Below are 24,541 nucleotides of genomic sequence, written 5' to 3' on the forward strand. Positions count from 1 at the left end.
AATTTAAAAGAGCTTTGGAGAGCAAGTTGCATAGCAGTATACAGCTCATCTCCAGCTCTGCCTAGAAAAAAATGCATTTTCATGAACTCAAAGAATTGACATATTAAGAGTTGCCTTTGTTGCTGTAATTCAGTTGCTTTAAAAGCAGTTGGTGTAGGAACAGAATAGTGCTCACTCTTGCCATCTCAGTGTTGTTCAAGTATTAGCCCACAAATAAATAATACGTCCAATACATAAGCTTCAAATTATTCTTACTCTAATAAAAAGCACACTGAAATTTGAGTATCTCCCACTTCTCAAAATGGAGACATAAAAGAGCAAACTCTCCTCTTAAATCACATTTAAAAATTTATTATTCTAGTGTATCACCCAAAATTAAACAATACATTTAGAATTACATTATATTACTGGTCAGTATTTTCCAGTCTATGCTCATATTACAGAATATATTATTGTGATTAATGTAGAGCTTTTTGCATTCACCAAGTTATAAACATGTAATTTTCAAGGTCTACTTTGTAATGCTAGTATCTATACATCAAAGATGACAAGTATTGCACAAATTATTAAGCTTAGGCACAGGGCCATTTGTTGACAATTCTTTGATAAATAATTTGTTTTTCTTGTGGTTTATATTTTTCACATAGTTCACGAACTAAACAGAGGTGAGAGAACCCTTTTTAAGAAACAAAGTGTTTTAAAAAGCCAGACCTATTTTTACTGCATGTACCAAAGAACAACTGAGGCACATTTGGCCCAGTTTCAAGGAGTTTCCTGTGGTATCTGCAATCCAGTCAAGAGAGACTATAGTAGTAGACTATCATATAGAAGATTATACCTTCTAAATGCTTTATGCTTATTTGTAATGCTTTCAAATACACAAACTTACTAGTATATTCAGCTAAATTATTTTCTGTAACTGAATTTACAATGTGCGTGAAATTATACATTATGGGAATGAATCAGATTATGTATATTTAAATGTTTTCAACATTTCTTTCATTATGTTATAATGATTCTGTGTTCTTGATGAATGTTTGAGTTACACTTGTAATTCTAGATGCTTTCATACAGCATCTGTTGATTGAGATATATTAAACTATATTTTATTTATTTGTAAACTAGAAAACATTCTTTTTTAAATTAGAGTGCTAGTCACAATGCTTAATTGTACCATACAACATTCATGTTGGAAAATCAAAACCTTTGGAATTATTCAAATTGCCAAGAAAAAATTAAAAAAAATTAATTTTCTCCTTATGATTAGAATCCACAGAACATATCCATTTGTAAAAACCATCCATGCAAGGAATTTATTCTTCATATAATTCTGGTTTAAATGTCCTCAGTGCAGATTGTAAAAGCTACGTTTATTTGTCCCATTTGGACTGAGTTTAAACTATACCCAACACTTCCTAACACCAAGGGTATCTTCTAAATAGGAAAAAATAAAATTCCTACACTACACTTGATCTTAACCAAAATGCCAAGAAGAGATAACACACTTTTCTAAGAATTTTGAAATCTTAATATATAATATTTCAAAATACGCAATATATAATATTTCAAAATACGTAATACTGTTTTGCCATCTATAATTGCACTGTTATGGCAAAGTTACATTTGACTGTTTCTCTGACAACCACATAATTTCTTTGGAATAATAAATTTTATAGTATTTCTAAAAGAGTATTCTATGCTCACAATTCTGTTTTTTCCTTTCTTTTTTTAAAATGTTCAGTTGGATGTTCACGAATATTGCCATTCAATTATAAAACATTCACAAAGCACACCTTTGAATGTTCTACCACAAACCAGGCAGAATTATTTTGCATTTTTCCATTTTTACAATTGTAATCCAAATGGGACTTTGAAAAATCAAGCAGAGGTATTAGAATTAGATTAGAGTGGCCTATGCAGAATTATCTTCAGTTGTGATTTTGAATGTCTGGTAGCGCCTGTTATGTTTGTCAAAACTAAAATCAGGCTGGATACCCTGACCTTTTCATTAATGTGAAACATGGATTACATATTTAAGATCTAAAAAGCTTTTTTTGTATTGAGATGCTACAGACAGCCTATAGGCTTTCCCTTTCAGGTTTTGTGTTTTCTCAAGTTGTGCATGTCTACTGGCCTTTCCTAAATACTTTGTAATTATCTGTTTTTACTCCCATTCCCATACCTTAGTATTTATGAGTGGTGGAAAAAAAAAAAAACACATCTCCCATCAGCTTAATTCTTGCACATAAATTTGCCATATCTGTATAGTCCATGTCTGGGTCAGTCAGAGAGCAGGATTTATGCTTCCTGACTTCAGCTCTTTCCAGTGCAGGTCTGTATTTGTGTTAGTCACCCTCAGAATTATTAGAGCAAAAAATAGGTACCTCTTAAATATTACTGTGAGCCCCAAAGTGTCCTCAACATGTGAAATTTTCATCCCATCCTGGGAGTGCAGCTATCCATACTACTACTCAGGCTTCTCCTACAGCCAACAGAAGAAAAACAGGAGCTTCCGGGGAATGGCTTGTATGATCCATTAGACATGCACTGCTACCTAAAAGTGCCCACTTTCTTGTGCTGATAGCAAGGGAGCCTGCGATACTGCACCAGGGGCACTTTTGATCATGCCTTGTTTTTATTTTTTCTCATTGTGCTTCTGGAAAAGAAGCACAAAAGATTGTATTATTTTTCATGATGCTCCAAAAGCTACTTACACAGGAGAGTAGAGGAAAAGGTTCTTGATAGCCAAGTACCAGACTCTTATTTTTGGTTTCAAGTCAGTGGAGAGAAACAACACTAAAAGGACAGTTCTCTATAAGTGAACTATTCAACACATCCTAAAGGAGATATCTAAAATAAGTCAAATGAGTTTTGCCCTAGAAATACCTGTGTCCTGCATTGTCTGTAAAGAATGCTTTAAACCAGCAAGGTCAGAGATGGGCATGAACAACTTCGTAAGATTAATTCTGTCCAGACTCTGTATTGTGTTGGGACAATGACTGTCTCATCCTGTTTATTAATAGCTCCTTAGGTCACATGTAAGACAGTGTGTGCTGTTTTATATATATATATAATAATTGTGCATTGACCTGAAAATTGTTTTAAGGACTGTTAGCAAAGACAAATATTGAAGTGTATCATATGGAAATTCTTCACCTTACAGGCTATCAAACAATGAGGTTTTCACTCATGCTGATGATCCTGGAGGAGTGCTGAGATATGGAACAAAGTCAATGCAGATGATGTTGAATTGGGCAGTTGTGAAAAGTACACAGACAAAAGAATTAAGTGTAAAGACATACTCAGAGAGCAGTACAGGGATAGGACATAAAGAAGGCACACTTTGGCACTACAGGTGTGGGAGAAAATGCCAAGAAATTCAGCCACAAAAGAGAAACTTAGAAAGCAGTAGTACAGACAGAAATGTGTAAAGATAAAGATAACAATTGGGAAGCAGCTTCAGACTTCTCAGAATAGACAGGCAAGCAAAGTGAGTTAATGGAACGAAGATTAAGTCTGAAAGCAGTTAGGCACATTCCTCTTCTTTAGCTTTGAGACTGCAACCAAGACATAAAAGTTCAAACACAATGTAAAAAATATTTTGGGGGTCATGTAAGTGGCACAAAGCAATTGGTGATTTAAAAAATTTTATCCCTGAAGCTAAATGGAGGAGAAAAGGGAAGGTAGATGAAAATATAGACAGCTTGGCACACTTATGCCTGCTGGAGAAAGATGTCAGTAGCTCCCTGCAACATTAAAACCAAGCAAAGAGAGGAATGGAGTTAAAGAGTGGTATGAAAAAATATGGGATGGAATGTGAGACCTGTAGTCCAGGGAGCTTTGTTGGCAGTGCTGTTTTAGGGACTTAGGAGAAACAACCGAGACACATGGCATTAGAAAAAACATAGAATAAAACCTGGATATATCTTAGTACATGGACTGATGTAAATGTCCTAGTGGTCTAAATTGCTGCTATTCTTTTAAAGATGCTCAATGAACATTTTTTATAAACTGAGTTTGCAGTAATGGCTCTACAATACTAGGGCTGTCCCCTCTGGAGGGGTTTCACATACTCCAAGGCATGAGACAGAAATGAAACCATTTATTCTCTATTTCAGAGAGGACTTTATTTAAAAAGAAGATGACTTTCTTTCCAAAAATAACCTTTTTTAAAATTCTTCCTTCTCTGTCCCCTTGTTTTCTCTTGATTTTTTTTTGTTTTGAATGCAGTGCAGAACAGCAGGAGCAGATCATTTCAAGGGAGAATCTGGGGGCTCTGCCAGCTGAGTAGAGGGCCCTACCTCCTCAGGTCTATGTGTTATCCTGCATCTCATCCACAGATGGCTTGGATGGAAGTCCTGGTTGTACCACACTGTTGGTCCCATGGGCTGGAGGTCTGTAGTGTTAGAGGTGCTAAAGGAAGAACAGCCTGGCACTAAACATGTTTTTTGCCCAGACTAGGGCTTGATCATTTGACATGTACACAAGGCCTGGAAGTATCAGGAGTGCTCCTGATTCCACCAGGACACATAAGCCTCTAGCACAGGGATGGCTCTATGTGTGGTAATCTCCACTTATTGTTGTAGCTCATCTTTCAGACTTCAACACAAGAATGTGCTATAACTTAGTGGTTACCACTCAAAAATAGTCTGCCAAGTCAATGTCTTTCCTCCTGACAAACATGATTGTCCGGCATGAGCAAAAATGTAAGTAGAAGCTATGGTTATTTATGAACAACCTAGACTGAAGTCCCAAGACATGGTCTGGATGGAACCAGGCAGGAAAAGTAAGGAGCTAAATTAGATTGCCCAGTGTGCCTTTTTGGTTGATTCTGGAGGACACTGAACCACTGATGACTAGAAGGTAAAACTCTACCACTTCTAAGTCATCCATTAACTAATTTACAGGAAAGTCAGTGATACTGCTTAAAATTTTGTCATGGTTGAACCACATCTGCAGCTAAGTGGTTAATTTTCTGTTATTAAGGAGTCAATTTTTGTTCTTGACAGTTTTTCAATCCCGCAAATGGCAACTTCCTTTATTACTTGTAGAGCTAGCTTGGTAATGTGGCAGTGAAATAATAAAACACACTTTGGTTAAGGCTTGTACTTTCCATCAGAGCCAGTTTTTCTAAGATGTTGGTGGTATAGCTTTTGAAGTTGTCTCTGGGCACAGGAGAGAAGTCATTTTACTGTCTGTTTCTGGATGTGGTTCATTACTGCACACGTTTCCACCGTCCATCCTCTGATCCAGCTGGATAACGGTTACCTTGGAATGGTAGGTGGGCTCTGCATCAGTGGAGGAAGGAGGCTGGCAGTGGAAAAGCTGGCGAAAGCATTTGTAAAACTAAAACAACAAAAAACCAAACAATTCTAGATATAGCTGCTTGGCAGGTTACGGTTCAGAGCATCTCTATAACATCTTCAATGCAAGGAAACATGGTTTATTAAGATTGTACTTTTTTTTCAAATAGGGATTAAATATTTTTTCACCATGAGTATGTGTTTCTTGCTGCTTAAGACTAAAGTACACTCAAATTTGAGAACTTTAGAATCGATAAGCTTAGCTTTTCTAACACTGTAGATTCTGTAGAGTGTGAAGCTGTAGAACAATTAGAAAATATTTTCAGAACCTTTAATTTATGATAAAATATTTAATCACAGAAGTAATTGGTTTTCAGTTACTTCACACATCAGGCAGGGAAAAGTCATTTTGATAATCTAATGATACACAGCAGGGAGAACATAGGGTTCTTTTCATTAGGAAGCCATTGAAATCCCTGCATTCCCAAACTGTAAAGTGAACTTCAGAAAATGGCTTTGCTTAATTAAGAAACAAAAATAGTTTTTAATGTTAATTTATTTCACTTCTGAGATCTACCCAGAACACCTTTGATGATGCCAAAGCTGTTGTGCAGAAAAAAGCCCCAAACAACAGTTACATTAATTCTCATCTGTAAGTGCCAAGTGAGCAGAGTTACACACCTACCTCTGCTGCGAGCTGACACTCCTGTTCCACAGCTAGGGATACCAGTAATGCTACAAGTGCATCAATACATTTTCTACACAAATTTATTTTCTAAGTGAAATCTTGAAAAAAAGAAATGGCATCCAAAACTTCATGTCACTTTCCTTTTGCATGGCTTTGTGAAACAGAAAAATCTTCCAGGAGCTGTGATTGATGTGAAAGTATTATAGTTTAGGCAATGTTGTTGATCATTATCTGGTATTAGTCCATCTGAAAATGTGCAGCTGCAACAGCAATATTTCTCTTGTTTCAAGGGTATAAAAACTGCAATTGATGGTGCTGATGATAGTGTGCCATTGGCATGCGGCAGAAAAAAATAGGTTGGCATTTTGTGAATTTCTCCTTGCTGAGCAAGGAAGTGGTGAGGGGCTTTTCCTGATGACAGCACTGCTTAAGTAGAAATTTGTCTCTGGTGTCTCCCCACGAGACTTGTCTGAAGCTGTGGGCTTCTGTGCCACCACTGCATGGGTGATGTTTCTTTATATGCCCTTCTGCATGTGTTTGGCCAAGTCTTGCTGCTTAAAGAGAAGCAAGTGGATGGGAAAAGTGGAATTGGTTCAATTTCAGACTAAGACCAACATTGCAATAAGGTGGAGATGTTTCAAGGATTATTGTGAGGCATGTTTTGTGGACAGTCCATAGAGTTAATGGGGGGAGGTGGGAAAGAGCAGTATGCTCACTCTGGAGGCTGATGGTGATATGCAAGTTCTTTACAGGCTTTTCACTCTTTCTTTGTGACTGTTATCCTACCCTGTTGACTCTACAGGGATCACAGTCTTTATGTATCAGGGACCACAATCTTTATGTATCAGGGACAAGTGAAAGCTGCTCAAATAAAAGAAACTATTGCTTCACTTAATGATTTTACAGAATGCTTTAAGGTGTGTGACAGCAAAGAAAAGAAGGAAAGAAAAAATAGATTGGATGACTGCAGGGAAATTTCTGCAAGAAAAGTGAAAGCTGGGGTTCACTTCTGTTTTCACTTCTTGTTGCAGGTATCCTCATCATGATGTCCATGTGTAACGAAGTGCACGTGTACGAGTACATCCCTTCGGTGCGACAGACCGACCTGTGTCACTACCATGAACTCTACTACGATGCAGCTTGCACCTTAGGGGCCTACCATCCACTGCTCTACGAGAAGCTCCTGGTGCAGAGGATGAACAAAGGTTTGCAGGATGATCTGTATCGGAAGGGGAAAGTCATTTTGCCAGGGTTCAAAGCTGTCAAGTGCCCCAAACAAAATAATTTCCCACACTTGTAGAAGTAAGTGTTTCAGAAACAATGTGCAATAAGGTACTACTGTCGTACTATAAACAAGAAGAGAATACTTGAAAAAATATATCTTAGACCAATCTAGTCTTGAGTCTATAAATTGTAATTAAGTAGCAGGCATGAGAAATACTTCTTTACTGAGCCTGAGTATTTATTACTGCTTTGGAAATAGTTACAGAATAAAAGCAAAAGCTTAGTTCATGAAGGTGCAAAGGATATACTTAGGCAGAAATATAATGTATCATTGTTGGTATGACTGTCAGAATTTGTCGGTGGTCTCATGCCACATATGCTAGACTGTAAGTTTTTTTTAATGAATTTATTTAACTGTCAAACCTGGCATTGTGAAACAGCCTCCGTTGTTCATGTATGTACAGAGTGGCCAGTTGAACAATGCAGCATTTCCTGTGACTCCATGGGATTTTCACACTGTCCCAGAATGAAGTAATTGCTACTCCAAGCTGTGCAGTCACTCACTAGAGCAGACTTCAATGCCTGTTCCTATACAGGCTCAGTGCCAGGCCTCCAGCTGAACAGGGGTTGAGGGTAGCCCTGAAGTGTGTGCAGTCAGAGATGGCTGTACACAGCTAAACCAGTTACACTACTGGATGTCGTTTTAGATGCCAGTCTCTCATGCTCACACTCACTGAAGAGGGAAGAGAGAAACCATTTCTTTAGAGAAAAAAGAACATATTTGTAACCCAATTAGGAAGAAAAACTCTCCCTGAAAGGACTATCAGGAAGGTGTGAGATGGAAATGGTGCCTTCCACCAGTCTGCACAGATACAAAAGATCCAGAGAAAACCAAGGGAGGCTGTGCAGCATTCACCCATTACACTGAAAAGCAAGCATAGAGGGGCTCACCACTTGTCAACAAAGACAGCATTCAGGAATGCAGACATTATTTTTAGGTGTTTCATTGGTATCTGAATCAAAGTCACTTGTTCACAAGTTCTTGCTGTTCAGAAAGGAAAAATTTTCTGACAAAATAAGATGATATCAGCATTTTTTACTTAATGCTTGAAAGACTATAACCCAGAAAAGCTGTAATGCCTGCAAAAAAACCTGACAACAGATTGCATATAGAGATGGTTTGATATTTTCATTCATAACACACAAGGACAATATTCTTTAACACAATTCTAAAAGTTAATGGTCTAGAGTGGTTTTCTCAGTTTTTTGATTTGGCTTTTTCCCACCTGACTGTACATTTTCTTTTAAAGTAAGTTCTATATCCTACTCATGTCCATCCAGTAAAAAAAGCAGACAGCTCAAAGGGGCATTGAAAAGAATAGCTGACTGGTTGTGGTGGAAAGTGTTTTTTGTGTTTTGATTTAAGCAGAAAGCCTTTTGCCAGAAAGGCAAAGAAAAGTAAACAACATTAATGACTATTTCACCTTCAATTGTAATGTAAGGATAATCATAAAATCCTTTTTCTCTTGCTCAGCTCTTTGGGAAGCAGTATTGGAAGGATCTTTTGGAAGGATTATTTTCTTCCCCAAAATGAAGAATAAATATCTTACATAGGACTAAGCCTTCTTTTTGGGCTTTATGATGATCTTAAGATTCTTCCTGTTGACAGAAATCATGTAGATGATCTAATAACTGTACTTCTGTGTTATATGGAAAGTTATGTCCATAAGGCATTTTGGTACATATCAAAATTAATAAGTTTCACTCATACTGGGCTTGGACTCTGGATGTATTACATACCAATTTCTTTTTAATGTTGTGTGTGGTGGCAACTTTTATTCTTGAAGTTAATAACATTCTTATTTAAATGCATGGAGGATAAATAGCCTACACAGAACTAATCTATTTTTCCATATGTTTCGTACCCTGTTTGCAAAACATGAGCAGTCTGAACAGTGCAATTAAATATGTCTCTCTCTGCTGTACCCTGGGTTAGCTATGACATAACTGTAAAGGAAGAGAGTTTAGCTTTCTAAGACTTGCGAATATGCTACTTTTCAATAAGCAGGAACTTCTAGAGTTCCAAAAAGAAAAAAAAAAATCACTTTGGCCTACAACCACTAACTTTTAATTTTGATTTTCACAAAGAAGAAAAATACTAACTGCATTGCTCAACCACCCACAGCAGGATTATGTAGTATTATTTATTCTCTCAATAATTTTTCAGAATAATCAACATAACTGTTGCTTATACAGAACAAGGCAAATTATAACGTTTCATGTAACAAGTGCTAAGCATACCTACTTAGTACATCATTTATGTACCAATGCAGAACCAGGTCGAGATGTTATATAATGAACTGTATATTTTTAATTTACTGGACTACACACTCAAGCCCTTGCAGCCAAAATTTTTTCTTTGCCATATCCTTCTTTGTATGGCAGTCACTCCTCCTTCCAAGAGTGCAAATGCAGTTGTTGTAGCACCATCACCTCAGAAGATGCTGCAGAGCTGTGCTGCAAACATTTGCTCACAGAGGAGAAAGACCAATCTGTGATGCCACCTTTAAAAATGAGCCTGGAATGGCTTTCTAACACTGGTATCCACTGTGATGTTTTACTGGTCTGCCTGCTCAAACACACTGTGGTTGTTTAAAGAGCATTTTCTCTCCTACCTTGTCTTGTCCTCCTTCAGATTCTGGCACAAGTGCGAGTGTGTTTGATCTGTTAATTGAGGGCTCCCCTCCACTTGCTGCAAGGGGAGAAGGGGCAGAAATTAAGGGAAAACATAGAGGACCTGCAGAGATGCTCCTCTCACCTCTTCTTACTCTTTGTGGCGTTGGCATTCAGGCTTTTATAAGAGCCCTCGGAGTGCTTTTGAATTCATGGGCATCTCCCCATCCCTTGTGAGGGCTGAGAAATGTTTGCAAAGAACCACATTCAGTAAATTTAAAACAGTCAACGTGTAACAGCACTTGAACCACAGCTCTTCTAAAAATAATGGGTGAGAGTGCTGGGTTTAGATGCATGTTAAATGCAGGAATGTGAAAGGAAGTGTATTTTTTCACCAAGATCATGGGACTTTTTGGGGAAAAGATACAGGCATGGCTTCATAGCTCTCCCATGTGGCTGTCCCACACTAACAGAGTGGGACAGCACCTAGACAAGAGAGGTTTGCACTTACCTGATGCATCTCAAGGTGTATCATCAGCCAAGCAATTGCCTCTGTATTGGGCCCCTGAGCTCCCTTTGCATTGTAGGCTTTAAATTTATGGAATTTTACTGACAAGTAGGAACAAGTTGCCTTCAAACACTATCAAGCCTCATTTCTGTGCCCTGGTGCTGTGGACAACACTTAAAGTTAACTGGAACAAACCAGAAACACAGCAGCAGTTTAAGGAAATGCACTGAGTTTATGCTGAATTTAATTATGCTCTTCTTTCCCCACTGTGAATTCTGTAACTTTTCTGACTTGCGGTGCTCTATTATTTCATGCATTCAGTTTTGGATGGTTAAATCAAGGTATTCTTTTGTTTAATCAAGAAAAAATTACGAAATATTTTGCCTCATTTTGAGCCAAAATCTTTTTACTAGGAAAAAAATCATTATTTTGTTCCATTCCTCTACAGTTTTAAAGGTTACCTCAGCATAAACTCATAGCTCAGTCTGTCCTTGGATTAAACTACTACATCTTTTTTTACCTTGTTGTGCAATTTTATGCTGTACAAACTCTGGTAAATTCAGTGAAATTACCATGATGTACCTTTGGAGAGAGAGAGGTGATATTAAACACTCTAATATATTCTGTACAAATTTAATTTAAGCATTTCTTGTCTTTGGTAAAGACATTTTCTTTGGTGAAGACATACAAATTTTGAACTTGTTGCTGTAGATCTCTTGCCAAAGTCAGAAAAACCAAAAGTTATTTTTTTTTAAATGAAGACAAGTGTCTACACTTACTGGTTGCACAGACTGAGCACAGTCATTTTAGAGACTGATTGAATTAAACAGGAGTTCAAAACGTGGAGCAATCCCTAGTAGGGTTTTTTATTTCTTTTTTCTTCAGAAGTTTTTAAGGGTGGAAAATGCCATTTGGACAGTGACACAGATGTACTATGAAAGGAGTATTAAATGCATTGACTGCAACAATAAATGGTTACTATTTTTCCCTTCATGCTTTCTAAAGTTGATGCATATTTAAATGAAATCCCGCTTTGAAGTAGGCAATTCAGAAGCCTGCTGTTAAAATGATTTGAATCTTTCCCAGCATCTGTCCTCTCACACACAAGGAGGATACCTGATTTAACTGTTTGAAATTAAAGTAGCCCATGTCAGGGGTACGTGAATCACTTAATAAATTTTGACAGTGCAGATGTCTTCTCTCTGGCTTAGCAATCAGATTCAGAATTTTGTTCTTGAAATAAAAGTTATGTGTAAAAGCCTTACTTTTTTTCATACCATCTCATCACTCTTAAAATATGTAGTCATTGAACTATTCAAATATAGACTGTGTACTTTTTTAATAGCTTTGAGAATTATTTTGTATGATGATTTTTTTAAATGAATGTGTACTCTAATAACAAACCTTAAGATTTTACAGGAGTCACATTTTTAAGCAGTGTTTGTATACATTTTAACACTTTTTATATTTTCTATTATGATTTTGTATATTTTTATGTATACACAGTGTACAGATTTTCTCCTGTAAATAAAACATTTGTTTTCATTTGTTTAGGAGTGCTGGTCTTTTCATATTGCATTAAATTAATGACACTGAAATACAGGTGGAACAAAACAGGGAAGGTGCCTGTCAGTTTTGCCCACAATTTCAGTGAGATCTCAAATGGAAATGGACAGCTAATCTGACAAGGAGGCGTCACAGTAAACTACAGAAAAGAGGCAAATATTGTAAAGTCAGTTTTATTCTAAAGTGAACATGTGTACCTGAGCAGATGTGCTAGGATTTCCTGGGAGAATATATTCACCATACTGCTCAGTCAATTTCTGAGCAGTAAATTTCTGGTGATTGTCAGGCAAGGAGGTCATGGATTGTCAGGTATGGAGGTCGTGCTCTGATGACTTGGTGATGTACTTGAAGTGCTGATAGACTTCAGCTAAATGGCTGTGCTACCCATTCAGGGAATCCAGTGTTGTGTTTAAGGGAGAAGAACAGGCTTTTTAATAATTTATTAATTAAAATTAAAAACAACTTACCAAAGGGAAAATGGAACTTGCCCTTCAGTCTGTGATAAGTACTGTATAATTCAACCACAACAAGCCTGCTCACATCTGTTAAATATGGGGCATACTGCTGCCTTTTGGTAGTACTTGAACTACACAGGGGCCTGAGTTGGGCCAATGGAGGTGCTAATCAGTGTTTTCATCCCAGGGACTCATCTTGAGTCCATGCCAACAAGACAGCTGGTTACGCATTAGTGGAATGATAACAGTTGGATTGCCATCATGTACTCTCCTGGCAGACAATAATCACACAGCTCATCCTGTGTATTGCACCAGCTCCTGACAGGCAGTGTTGAGGGGCTAGTTACTGCCATGATATGCAAGTAACACCTCTCAGAAAACTCACATCAGTGAGATACTCTAGAGAATAAACTGAATGCTGGGACCTATGCATGAAGCAACTAATTGATATCTTTTAAATTCAGCATCTTTCCTTTTTTTATTTAAAACACTAGCAAGAAAATATGATCACTGTGTTCACTGTCTATTGAATGTTCAGTCACCTTCACTGACTGTGACATCAGAGAGGCCATTCTTGTCTTACTGCATTCAAACTGTACCTCAGTAGAAGGTGTAAATTAACTATATTGTGTGGGGTACAGAGGACATCTTGCTTACACACTATTCTTCAGCAGGGACAGCTAGAGGAGGTGTGACATTACCTTTCTGATAGTATCTCAGGGAGCCTTGGAGGCAACTCATTTTCAGGTTTATTCCCAAAATTGCACTGCCCTTTTTTGAACAACATGCCTTTGTTGGAAGTCCCTTTTATTGTTTTACTCATAGAAGCCAGCTGTGTTTCACTTCAGTAGTTCTTAGGGACATAGTTCTATTGACAGGCAAAACTTCATACAGGCATTTTGGTCTGTTTATCTGCATTATTAGCTTGCCTGTTGTGATCTGGCTGAGAGACATATCTCAGGATTTTTAATTCAGCTTGCTGTTTTGACTGCAGCATGAACTTGTTGAAGTGATTCTCGCCCTCTCCTCTGCTCTGGTGAGACCTCAGCTAGAGTGTTACATCCAGACCTGGGATTTCCAGCGTAAGAAGGACATGGACTTGTTGAAGCAAACCCAGAGGAGGCCCACAAAGAGGTCAGAGGTCTTGAGCACCTCTTTTATGAGGAGAGGCTGAGACAGTTAGGGTTGTTCAGCCTGGAGAAGGCTCTGAGGAGACCTTATTGTGGCCTTTCAGTATTTAAAGTGGACTTATAAGAGAGATGGGACAGGCTTTTTAGTAGGGCGTGTAGCAGTAGGACAAGGAGTAATGGTTTTAATATAAAATAGTGAAGATTTTGACTAGATACAAGAAAGAAATTTTTTATTATGAGCATGGTGGAACACTGGAACAGGTTGTCCAGAGAGGTGGTAGGTGCCCCATGCCTGGAAATATTCAAGGTCAGATTGGATGGGACTTTGAACAACCTGTCTGAGTTGAAGAAGGTCCTGATCATTGCAGGGGGGTAAGACTAGATGAGCTTTAAAAGTGACCTTCCAACCCAAACTACTCTGTGGTACTGTGATAAGAACAGCTAGTCAAGCTAGGGAGGACTCAGTCTTTTACAATAATCACATCCACCATCTTCTGCAGGTAACTGCATCTGCAGCAATGATTTAACAGTATCTTACTGTGGGACTGCATCAATCAGTGTGAACAGAGCACTAGCACCCGTGGTTTGTTTTCCAGGACTTCTGTTCTAGCTTTCCTGGTATCTTGGTCTTTCCAGGGTGACAAGTTTGATTGCTTCATCAGAATAGCATGGATTTATCTGCTGCAATCCAAGATTTACCAATGTCTACTCCATATAGGTATCCTTCCTTGTTTTTTTAGATTCTACTTTCTTACACAGTAAGTTACTCCAAAGACTGCACTTCAAAGAAATGCCAGTACTGTTATGGAAGTATAGTCTGACCCCAAATCTTCATGCCTTAATAACCAAGGCAAGTAAGCCCTGTTATTTCTTTTTCCTAAAATTAGCTAAATAAATGCTTATTTAGTTTGATGAAAATATTAACTGTTTGTATTAAGCTGAGAAGCATTATAATGCAGTAATATAGTGGGGTTTTTTTAAACTGGAGGCAGAATAGCCACCAGAAGACTGGCAGCACAAGAAGGTTGTGACAGATCACAGGGGGAATCATTGCTGGTGTGATTGCTGGATTCTAGAAATTATAAAAGTAAAGGAGGTCCAGTGAAAGGAAGGGGGAGAGACAAGGAATTATGAAAGACACTAAGAAAACAATGAAACAGCTAGAAGATGTACCATAACAGATGGGCAGGACTATTGCTTTTTCCTAATAGTCATTTACCTGGGTTGTCATCTTGTTTTCTTACGTTTCTTCTTCACATTTGAAAGAAACCCAAGTCATCTGTTGGTGCTCGTATTGCTGCTGTCAGGTTTAGTGTGCTGGGATGTGATCTTAAAATGAAGAACTATAATAGAGCTAACAACAGACTTCTGCTGGAGTTCAACTTCTTTGTAAACAAATTACTACAAATTTAACTGAAAAAAGACTAACAGGGTTACAGTGCTACATTCTGAACAACCTCCTCCCTGTGCTTATGGTCATCTGTATGATAACTGTTAAATAAGACAACTGATTTCCTCTGGTGACCTGTTTCTGCACATAGACAAATACAAATCAAATTTCTACTTGGTTCCAAGATGCTGACAGGTAGGGGATAATTACTGTAGCAATAATTCCTTATAAGCTTGTGAGAGGACTCCAGAACCCTGAGGGTTATTGAGGGCAGGCAACAGGCATCACAGGTGCCTTGACTTTATGGAAGCAGCCAGAGGGGAAAACCACTGCCAGTGCTGACTCCAGGCTGTGTCAGCTGCTGTTAATTACCTTGCTCCCAGTCACTTGTCTGACTGCAACTGAGCTGCCTGATTAAAATATTTTACTACCCCACCTTCTAAACAGTAGTTGTTTTCCACCCTCATTCCTAGAGCACTGATGGATAGGTTGTACTGGCTGCATCCTGCACTGTTGCTACTGTGTGCAGCAGGTATGTCTCCTGTGAAAGTGAGGCCCTTGAGGTGGAGGGGGTGGGAGTGTTGCTAATGGAAGAGGTTTGGGCAATTCTGGATTGTTTTGGTTTGCAGAAATCTAAAAGGCTTTGTTTTATCTTTTAAGATAAAAATTTTTGTCTTTATCTTCTTGTTTGGTGATAGCAGTTATAGGAAGCATAACGTGAATGTGCCCCAAGAAGTTAGAGTTCATGACTTGTGAGTTGTCTGATGTTCTGCTAACTAGGCAGCATTCTCAGTCTAAAGTATCTACACTTCGGACTAAGACAAGCAAAATGTCAATTTTCCATTTGCCAAATCAAACAATTTTTGGCAAATTAAGGCAAGAAACATGCAATGTGTCTTGGGCAAGCTGAAAGTGCCAGAGGTCTAGCCCTAGGCCCAGCCCTACTGCCCATGAGGCACATGAGCCAGGAGGTTTATATAAAGTGCTGTATCCTGAGCATGAAGAAGACAGTTGACCAGAAAGGAAAAGTGGGGAAGTTTGGTTCTGGACCTGTTTCTGAGCCTGCTGTTTCAGTAAAAGGGATAGGAGTCTTAGCTGATGCTTCCAACTGGATCAAGCACCATTACTTTTCTCCCCTAGCAATATTCCTCTTTGGAAATGTTGGGCTGTTTTTCAGTTATTTTCAGTGCTTGCTTTTGTCTATACAAATGAAATTATAAGCTATCTGATGGGCCTAATTTAGACTTTACAAATGCATGGGGCTGAATGTAGCAGTCAGGACATTAGGCATTTTAATGAGCAGTTGTAGCATCCCAAGAAGAAGAGATAAGAAGAAAATGTGTAAGCTGTTACCAAAATAATATTAACAGATTTGTTCCATGGTAGAAAAGCAAGGAAGGCAAAAACAACAGGGCATATAGCCTGTCTGAGAAATATTGCCTCATTTTCATGGTTATAACATGCTATTCAGATAATTATCTTAAAATACTCCTTTTAGATAAGTCCCCATGAAACATGTGCTCTCATATAAAGTTAACAAAGTGAGAGATCAAAGCTGAAGGGATCATAAAGTAGGGATGGTTATTTTGTCAGAAGAAACAGGGAAAAACTTTTCTTTGCCCATACTTCAGTATAATCAGCATGGCTGCTGAACTTCAAAGGGATTGATTATGCCCATGAAAGCAAATATTAACAATGCTACTGTGTCTTCAATGCATGCTGGTTTAAGACAGCACATGGTTGCTTTCAATGGGTTTATCACTGCAGGAAAACCAGACCAGTTGTCATATTTATCTCATAAATGGTCTTCCCTGGCCTTAAACAGAGTTACTAAACCCCATACAGTATACAATACAAGTAGCATGTGAAGTTAATTCCTCCTACATAAAAGAAACTTAAGAGTTTCCTAAATCAAGATGAGGAACTTCAGTGAATAGCAAAAAAAAAATAGATCCTCCCTCTGTTTCCTATTCCCATTTCATAAGTTAGATTGTTTAGGGTTTTGCAGTGTGATTGATGGATCCTGAATAACAGAGGCAGCAGCAAATTTACCAGTCCCTACAGCAACATTCTACCTTGTAAGGAGAAATGAAGGGTGTATTACCACCATAATATGGGATGAGTGATTCCCAGATCATTTTAAAATAACTCTCATTTTGCTGAAAGTTCAAAGCATAACAATGAGAAGTATTTTGACACTTGAAAAATCTATGTGTGTGTTTAGTTACAGTTAATATGCTGTTCTGCTGACCCAGTTTTTTCTTGCATTTTCAATTATTCAGCCATGGACTCTAGATCAGCTCAAATGGATTAAAATGAAGACTGTGGCTGACTGTGATAGGTTTATGCTGGTATATTCCTGCCCCAATCTTGCTATGAATATAGTACATTATTAAATATTTGTAAAAATGTGATCTTATTGTGTTGGGGTGGGGGGGAGATGTTTGTGATTGGGTGATTTTCTTTTTGGGGGAGTAGGTTATGAACTGCCTGTCTTTGGCTACGTAACACATTTAGGGAAAGCAGATCTTCCAGATGTTCCTTACAGAGTTTCATTAAGGCTGAAGCCCAGAACACTGCACAAGGAAATCCAGAGTGTTTGGCTAAAACATAAGTTCTTACAAGCCTCCTCCTCCTCCCCTAGATTTCCTGACTACCTGCCCTGTTGCTTCTGTTGCCCAAAATTACATTTCCATCAATTGCTACGAATGAGATACAAGAAGTTCTCTGATATGGGAATGCTGGAAGAACCTTTTAATTGCCAGATAAGCGTTCTACTGCTGGATGAGGGCACTTAATACTTTATCAAGAAATGAGAGCTGCAGTAGAGTAAGTGGTGGGTATAAAGGATGAGGACTAAGTCTTCCCTGGGTTTTACTTTTATCTTGGTTTTCAGGCAATTAGGTATTGATTTTACCCAAGGCAGAATTAGAAATTACCGAGAGGGGGTTGATTTGTAACTGTGTTTTTGTAGCAGTCATTTGGTTTTATGTGTGAGTAATGCAATAACAGAACCCATTGGGCTGAGAAATCAAATTTTCTCTTCTGACAGTATTTTTAATTCTTCTATAATTTCTTTCTCATATTGAACAAAACCAAAACAAATTATCAAAAAATTCCAGACAAAACCGCAGACTGTTAAAATATCCAGTTACATGTAGATGTTTTTATGGATCTATAGTTCAACTTCATTCGGACTGTCCCTCTATAAATTAGATCATTGGGCTGGGCTACATTTCACTACATTACCTCCCCCTCACTGAGCCACTGCTGAGGCACATGAGGGATGCAGTCTGGTAAGAGACCTTGATCTGCTGGGTGAAGGATAATGCTTTTTTTCAAAAGTAGATACTTTTGACAAGATCCAAGGTGTAGAAGCTTAAGCATGGAGATCTGAGCTGAAATGTCCTTTTTTTTCCCCCACTGAAAATAAAATTGGCCAAATTAACAGCTTCTCTAATATTGAAGAAGCCACATTTCATGCTGAAAAAATGCTTTACTATGAAATTGACTAACAAGTGACAAACATGCCTGGTTTTTGTTCTCTAATTCACATAGAAATTCCTTGATTCCAAGATGGTGCTTGCTGTGAGAGAGGTGAAGAGTGGTGAAGGTGAAAAGGAAGACAAGTGATATAAGTTTTTGGTTGACCTTTGAATCCTGCTTGTAGTGAATTTCTATTGGCCTAAAACCAGCAAACACAGAAGTCCTGTAAATTCTTGGGTGAGTTGTAAGGTCTTGAGTAAGTGTTTTCCCTGCAGGGTTTGGACATTACATCTGAAGCAAGGTCATCCATAAAGTACTCAGCATGCAATGGTTGTTCCTTATGTAGCAGACCTCTTGTGTATATTTCTACACACCCATTTCTGAAAATCTGATTCTAATTTAGATAAAGGGATTTAAGAGGCCACTGTAGAGCTGATGTTCTTGTTTTCAGTTCAGATTCTGAAGATGATAATAAAAATCAAGAGAGTTAGACACTGCAAACAAGACAGAAACAAGATAACTCCTACTACATTGGGGTGTTCGTTCTCTATTAACATCCAGTGAATGCCTAAAAAGTTTCCCAAATTAAATACCCAGTTCCAAGCATGACTACCAAAATTATAATTTGAATATTGGTTTTGAACATGAAATTATGAAAAGAACTAAACTAGTTCACACTAGCAATGTGGGGATAGAAAGTGATCTGTTTATGGTATCCCAGTATGAGGAAAAGACAACTACCAAAGAAGAAGGGCTTTTTGAAAAATACAGATTTACAAACTAGATACAGATACATTTAGTTTTAGAGCAGTTATTATACTAAACATCAGGGGAACAAAGCTCTGTAATAGCTTCTACTTCAAATGACAATGATCCTTCAAATTTATTTTCATTTGGACACAGTCAGATTTTTGAATTGCACAAAATGATGCCGTTGTAATGAAAAGGGGGTTATTCTAATGAATTACAGGCCCAGTACAGTTTTATATTGTATTTTCCATACTATGTCAATGATTATTTCTTTGAGTACAGCAGATTTTTTGCCCTGGAGGAAGAAGGACATCAGGATAAAATCATAAAATAAAGTTTTACAGATTTGAATTAGAATTGTCAAGCAAGTTCGTGAGGGTCCGAGCATTAATCTAACTTTTAATCCTCAAATTTCTCCTGCTGTAGGACTAGGATGATGATAATCACATGCTTCACAAGGATACCAAGATTAACTCAATTAAAAATATTTATTTAGTGGAGGTTACATAAATGCTGAAAAATATTCTCTGTCTAGGAAAACCCATTTTGTTTTTTCTCCATCCACCTAATCTGAAACAATTGTTGCTTCAATTCTTAGTAAGATGCATGACTGCAAAGATATGCCTGGTACACACAGTAAAACTCTGAGAAGTAATCTCAATTGACAAAATATGTAGAAAAAATGTCCTTGTCTGAATAAAATTTTAGTATTATGCCACTACCATATGACAAAAGATAACTCAGTTATTGAACAGGAGAGGAAAATTAGAGACTCTGTCACTGCCAGGGTTGCGCTTACTTTTTCAATATTTTTTCATCTGTTGAATTTGATTGTTGTCATAAAGCAACTGAAATCTTTGTTTATCTAATATGCTGTATTGCACTGCATTACAGAATGTTGTATTCTGTTTTCTTCACCTGACCTGTGCCTGTATTCAGCCTTGAAGCGGTAAGTAGTACCAAATGCCTAACTGGAGTCCTACTTATAAAACATAACATTAGACATATTATAGAAAACCTGGAATATTAAAACTGAAATGGGGAATCCTGAGGCTAAATAGATGCTTGACCTTAATCAAACCAAGGTGTGGGCTAAAATTGATTCTGATCCCTGACGTGCCATTGCAGTTTAGACCACTGCAACAGAAGATCCTGTGACATCCATTCAGTGTGTCTTGGCAATGCCATTTTGAAGAGTAGCTCAAGTTTAGATTACCTGTGGATCACATATGCCTTTGTAGGACTTTAACTGTCCACACCAAACTTGGAAATCAGTTCAGAAAAAAAAAAACTTGACTGCCAAGTGCTTTCACCCAACTTCTAGATCACACTGAAGTAATGGAAAGTGAGAAACAGCACAATTGCTCATATTTCATCCTTTCCCCCCCCTGTATTTCTCTTAGGACTGGATGAGCTCTTGACCCTCTAGACTCTCCCTTGAGGACAGATGTACCTATGAAGCCAGCAAAGAAACACCACTTTGGCTGAGCTTCCTATGATGTCCACTTGCAAGAAAAATGAGGCTACCAAGGGACCTTGCTTACAAAAATCCTCACACCTTTCTTTTAGCTGTGAACATACCACATTTCTTGCTCTACAGTAAGCTCTGAATACTGGAAATTACCATTTATCTATCAATCTATCCTTCAGGTTTAATGTTACAGGTGGAAGTGTATCAAAAACAGCTGGTTGTAAATGAAGTTCTGAAACTGCCAGCACAGCTGTAGGCTGATCATGGTAGGCAAGGGCAAACTATTTGGCTGAAGCTGTTTTTCCTGTACTGGAGAAAATTTGAGATGTGTAACCGTACAATTTATCTGAATCCTTAAACAGTTTGTTGTTTTGTTCCCTTTAGGTAGTGACAATGATTCTAGAGGTCAAGTCTTCCCCTACAGCTACTTCCTTGCTAGCCCTCAAACAGGCAGCAATGTAAATATCCTGTCATTCAATCATTGCAGTTTATGCTGATTTATTTCCCTGTCTCCACTAGGGTTAGTGTGACTCTGATCCCCTCTATTGACCAGCATGGCCTACAAGGTTGTCAGGAAGCAGTTGAGGCAATGCTCACGCTTCTTTAAGCTAATCTGTGATATTGAAGCCACTCCAGGACAGGCAGAACATGTCAACATAGACAAGATGTATCAAAGATATAGCCTGGGGCAGCATGAGGTCTGGCTGGGGTTGCTTGGAGCCCTAGATAAATGCCCAAGTTATTTACCTGAACTGACTTTTTGTCATGAGCTGCAAGAGAAATTCATAAAGTAATTTAAAACTTACTGTGTGAAATGCAATTATACTTAATGACAGCAGCAAAGGTGCCCTTGAGACCATTTCTCTCTTTGCCCCTCTTCTTTAGAAAGTCATAACACTACATGTTGGCAGAGAAATAAAGTCAAAACATTTCTGAGCTGTACTATAGTAGAGTATTCTTCAGTAAGAGATCATTTTGATTTGACCTATTTTAAGCTGAAGAGCTTGAGTGTGCCATTCTATTTCAACTATTAATTACTCAAAGACAGCTTAGCTACCAGTGAAAGAGGGGGAAAAAAAGCAGATCATGAGTATTGAAATCTAAGTAAATTTTAATGAAAAATTATAACAAGATAATAAATTCTATGGTAACTCCACAAACCTCTCAAAGGTTTGAACGAACCAAACAAGGACTCTTTTCAGGATTTAATAGAAGTGTCCCAATTTATGTATAAAATGAAATTTGGCACAATTGTGTCTGAATTTCACACTGTCTTTCTGGATCTGTAGTTCAGTTATCACACAGCTAAAATATCTTATCTTTCCAAATGTGAAAACGAGCAACTTATAAAATACACTGTTAACTTACACACATATTCCTCCAGCTTTAAAAGTTAGCCATTACTTTTTGTTGGAAATACTCAAAACTGCAAAATACCCCATGAAAAATGACTGAAAATATAGCTAACAGCCAGTGGAGGAATGTTAAGGTTATTTAATTTTTTTATCATGATTATGTGTATCTTCCTTTCCCAAAGCTCATCTGCATTTCTGCCTGTTCAGTGCAAAAGGTAAGATCAAGAAGGATTGAAAAGGGGTGCTAGAAAACTGCATATATAGAGAACAAATAGATTATTATTATGGACAGAAAAACTCTTTATTATTCATCTGGCATTTGGGAAGTTCCACGAAGGCCCTGGAAGAGGGGTCTGGCCTGAGCAACAGGGCAGTCACTAGGTAAGAGGAGGTGGCATAGCTTCCTGGGGACTGTCACAGCCACAGCAGAAGTGCCTGGGAGGTGTCTGATGTGTTATGTTGAGCTCAGTCCCACTGAGGAACACTCCCTAAGTACATAATTGTCATTATTATTCAAATATCTTCAGAAAAAAAAAAAAAAAGATGTCTTAGTTTTATCATTATTTCTCCTTAATTTCTCCCTTTCACATCATGCTCCGTTACATGATAAATTTGGAAAGGTCACAGTAGTAATGACTTTCAAGTAAGTGTGGTGTATATTCTTTTGAGCATCACTTCTCAAGATCCTTGGGGAAAATGACAGGGTCACCTATTTTTTAAAAGTGCAGTGATTTTAATACAAGAAGACAGACACTAGAAATCAAATCACTAATCAGGGACTTATATTCACATTTAATACATCCCTTTCCTCACACTGTCCCTCCTTATTTTGCTCAGAGGCACTTTCTGACACCAGAAATAGCACATTACTGATCACATGGTGTGAGTGGACCTTTTATCCAATTGTAATATGCAACAGAGTATTAGATGTGCTAGCCTGAGTTTCAGCAGTCCAAGGAGACTTAGGTGCACTATCTGAGCAACAAAAAATGTGAAAGAAAGTAGTGTAAAGCTCATGAGCTGCAGGAGAGCAAGGCTATTTTGCTTCAGCAAAGATTGTGACTTGTAATCTCATCTGTGGTTTTCAAACAATTGGTTCTCTAGATCTATAAGTGATACATGTTTAAACTTGACTTAAATTTGGCTGTCAGTAGCAATGCAGCAAATTTCTATTTTCTCTGAGTGCCATCTTCAAATTTTGTGAAATGAGTGGAGATTCACTCAATCTCACTGTGATCTCATCCATAACCACACCTTCTTGAACACTTGTTATTAGTATCTTGACTTCTATGCCAATAAAAAATGAATTTCTGGTATGTAAAAACAAGGTTAACCTCTGAAGCTGCCACACCATTAGGCTATCCAGCTAATAATCCCTGTTTCTTAGTGCAGTATGACCTCATGCACAGTTATACCAGCCAGAAAGCACTTCCATGTTGGGGTTCCCATGCTGTTCTGTGGAACACACAACAGCAGGATTCTCCCAGTGATCACCTCCTCAGCAGCAGACCCATGGCTACAAAGAAGTTCCATATCTCCTGAGTGAATGCTTAATACTTGCTTGCATGTAATATGGAAAGAGCAGGGTTCTGTCAGCACCATCATGGTGAAAGGAAGGCAGTCAGAGCTGTCATTGAAAATCTGTTTGGGGTGGCTGCATGGGTGGAAGTTTGAACAATGGGAACCTGACAGAGATATGTGATGGGAATAAAATACACTGAGAGATGTAGGAGAAGATGAAACAAAGTCTGCACAAGTACCTCAACTAGATAATTATAAAGGACTGATGCACTGAAAGTGCAGGCTGACCTTGCCCAGCTGCTTGGCTGTGTGCTGCCTTTTTGGGACCTGACCCTTGGGGAAGCTGCCCCAGGCACAAACAGTCATATTGCCAAGGGCCAAAAGAGCCTTCCATAAAGAGAGAACAGGGAAAAAGGGATCTCTTCTACTTGTCTCCAGCTTCACCCCAGTATCATTTGGTCGCAGGCAGTTTAGTGCTTTAGTTTTGTCAGTGAATCTTGGAGTCTGCCTGGCATGTTAAAAGCCCAGTAACACTCCAGCTTAAACAATGCATCTCTCTCCTCTTGGAGGACAGCACAGGAAGAAGGACAGCAGCATTCCTCATGCCATCCCATCTGAGGGAGTTCCTGCAGCTGGAAAGAAATTCACTGTTTTCCTCAGTGATTTACCACCTCAGGTCAGTGCAGTAGGCAATGCCAAAGACAAAACTATTTTTCTGGATTTCCAGGAGCATGAAAGTGACTCAGGGACTGCTTAAGAGTTAATTTAAAGACGTACTCTGTAGGATGAGTTTTAAAGCTGACTCAGAGACTGATGGTTCCGCAATACTCTGCAGAGATTTATGACAGCTGGAAGCTAACACTACAACTGCAGTGAACCAACACCATTTTCCAATCTTTGGGGCATTTCCCAGAGCAAAAAGACTTAAAAATAGAGAGCTAAAAATCATGCCATATGTTCTGTGTATTTTTAAGGGGCAGGAGTAAATACTGTACTGTGGCACCTCACATCTGCAAACAGA

The 24,541-nt window shown here is 38.2% G+C and overlaps 2 protein-coding genes across 2 annotated transcripts in view; one reads left to right on the forward strand and one right to left on the reverse strand.

The window, feature by feature from the left end:
- Nucleotides 1–8,526, forward strand: part of ST6GAL2 (ST6 beta-galactoside alpha-2,6-sialyltransferase 2) — a 46,857-nt gene extending 38,331 nt beyond the window's left edge. The window contains exon 6 of the mRNA XM_005419985.3: nt 7,023–8,526. Coding sequence (XP_005420042.1) covers nt 7,023–7,291 — 269 coding nt within the window. The 3' untranslated portion in view covers nt 7,292–8,526. The remainder of the gene's footprint in view (nt 1–7,022) is intronic.
- Nucleotides 5,060–24,541, reverse strand: part of LOC102033201 (pinopsin-like) — a 75,001-nt gene continuing 55,519 nt past the window's right edge. Inside the window, exon 4 of the mRNA XM_031056226.1 lies at nt 5,060–5,346. Coding sequence (XP_030912086.1) covers nt 5,131–5,346 — 216 coding nt within the window. The 3' untranslated portion in view covers nt 5,060–5,130. The remainder of the gene's footprint in view (nt 5,347–24,541) is intronic.

The sequence above is a fragment of the Geospiza fortis genome, unplaced genomic scaffold (genome assembly GCF_000277835.1).
Source record: "Geospiza fortis unplaced genomic scaffold, GeoFor_1.0 scaffold192, whole genome shotgun sequence".
NCBI lineage: Eukaryota > Metazoa > Chordata > Aves > Passeriformes > Thraupidae > Geospiza > Geospiza fortis.